This window comes from Phytophthora parasitica (genome assembly GCF_000247585.1).
Source record: "Phytophthora parasitica INRA-310 unplaced genomic scaffold supercont2.17, whole genome shotgun sequence".
In the NCBI taxonomy this organism is placed as follows: Eukaryota; Oomycota; class Peronosporomycetes; order Peronosporales; family Peronosporaceae; genus Phytophthora; species Phytophthora nicotianae.
The window spans coordinates 105445-106974 of NW_008649003.1; the positions used below are offsets into that span (position 1 = coordinate 105445).

The window sequence follows — 1530 nt, forward strand, 5'->3', positions numbered from 1 at the left end:
GAGAATTACCACATCCACCAAATCGATGTCTCCACAGCGTTTCTGAATGGATATTTTCGTAAGAAATTTATATGATTCCACCAGAAGGATTTAGAAACCGCCATAATGGCAAAGTGTCCTATACGGACTGAAGCAGGCACCCAGAAAATGGTATACATTTGTCAAGAGGAACGTTTTCGGGATTCCTTTCTGGGTGGCTGTGATTACGGTACCGTCTGCTACCTTGGCAAATATGTAGGCGCCAAACCCGACCAAAAGGTTGCGATCACTACATATGTGGTGAGTAGCACCCGAGTAGAGGAGCCATTTTGCGGGGTAATATTTAACCTCAGCGTCCGCAGCATTTCGCCACCGTGATCAGAGTCGCCGATGTAGTCGAAGTTGTTAGTGGCGACTTCAACGGCGTTTGCTGATGCTCCAGTGAGTTGCCTGTCCTTGACCACGAACTGGCAAGCTGTGAATTTGTGAGTTGGGTCGTTGCAAACGCAGCATCTTGCGATACTGGCCGCATTGCCTTTTGCCGTGTCATTCTGTCTAGCGGCACCTGGGTGCGTGTTATATGGAGATCTAGCCCTATGTTTGTGCTCACCGCGTCCGCGTCCGCCTAGGCGGCGCTTTCCAAAACCAAATTTTCGGCCGCCGCCGCGAAGTAGGTAAAGAAGCGCTCTGGCGCGGTCAGCTTCGGCAAGACGGACAGGGTTGGTAAGATCTGTTTTGGCGTAGACATGCTCTGCAAGTACCGGACAAAATTTTTACAGAAGATTTGCATCAATTACTGCGTGTGGTAACCTTCCATAAGTCCTTCGATGAACTTGAGGCATTCTAGGTACTCGCTCCGCGAGTCACCAAATCGCTTGGAGCACTTCAAACGGTCATTGACCTTAAGGTGGCTCAGTTTGCAGCCGAATTCGGAAAGCTTTGCTTATGGGATGCTCTTGTTTGGGTAGCTCCGTTTCCACTCCGCACTATTATTATGTAGTATCGAGATGCTTGCCCACTTAAGAAGTTTATCATTACCAACGCCTTGAAATCGTCTGTCCACGTTGAGCCGTTGATTAGCGTCTGTGTTTGTAAGGCGTGCTCGTACTTCTTTCGGAAGTACTCAAGTCTAATCATAGGGTGGGAAATACTTCAGTGCCTTCGAGGAGACGGCACTTCGCGTCCTTATCCTTCGACTTCTTAGACGACGGTGGTGCTGAGCGCATACTTATGCCGCTTACGGATGGTGTTGCATGCTCGAGCTGGAGTGCCATCCCACGCATTTGCTGCTGCAGTTTCTCAATCATGGCAACGAGCGCTCCATTGCTCGTTGCCGTCATTAGTCGGGAATTGGGGGTGATCTCGCAGGTGACGCCGGTGCCTCGAACGGTACGCCGGATTGGTCGGCGGTCACGGTAAATTCTAAGAAAAGGAAGGACAGGTAGGCGTGGAGTACACCGACCTCGTCGGCCTCACAACCTTGTTTGTCCACCTTGCTAGCTGTACTTGCCGCTCTTGTCGGTCACCTCGTGCTCGACGTAGCGGTTGCTG

The 1530-nt window shown here is 50.8% G+C and overlaps 1 protein-coding gene across 1 annotated transcript; it reads right to left on the reverse strand.

Moving 5' to 3' along the window:
- Positions 1–90: 90 nt before the first annotated feature.
- PPTG_22458 (hypothetical protein) lies at positions 91–1319 on the reverse strand (the record flags this gene model as incomplete). Its single annotated transcript, XM_008904307.1, has 4 exons — positions 91–268; positions 328–446; positions 1018–1108; positions 1156–1319. 4 exons carry the CDS (start codon positions 1317–1319, stop codon positions 91–93), a joined length of 552 nt encoding a protein of 183 aa, XP_008902555.1.
- Between the last annotated feature and the right edge of the window lie 211 nt (positions 1320–1530).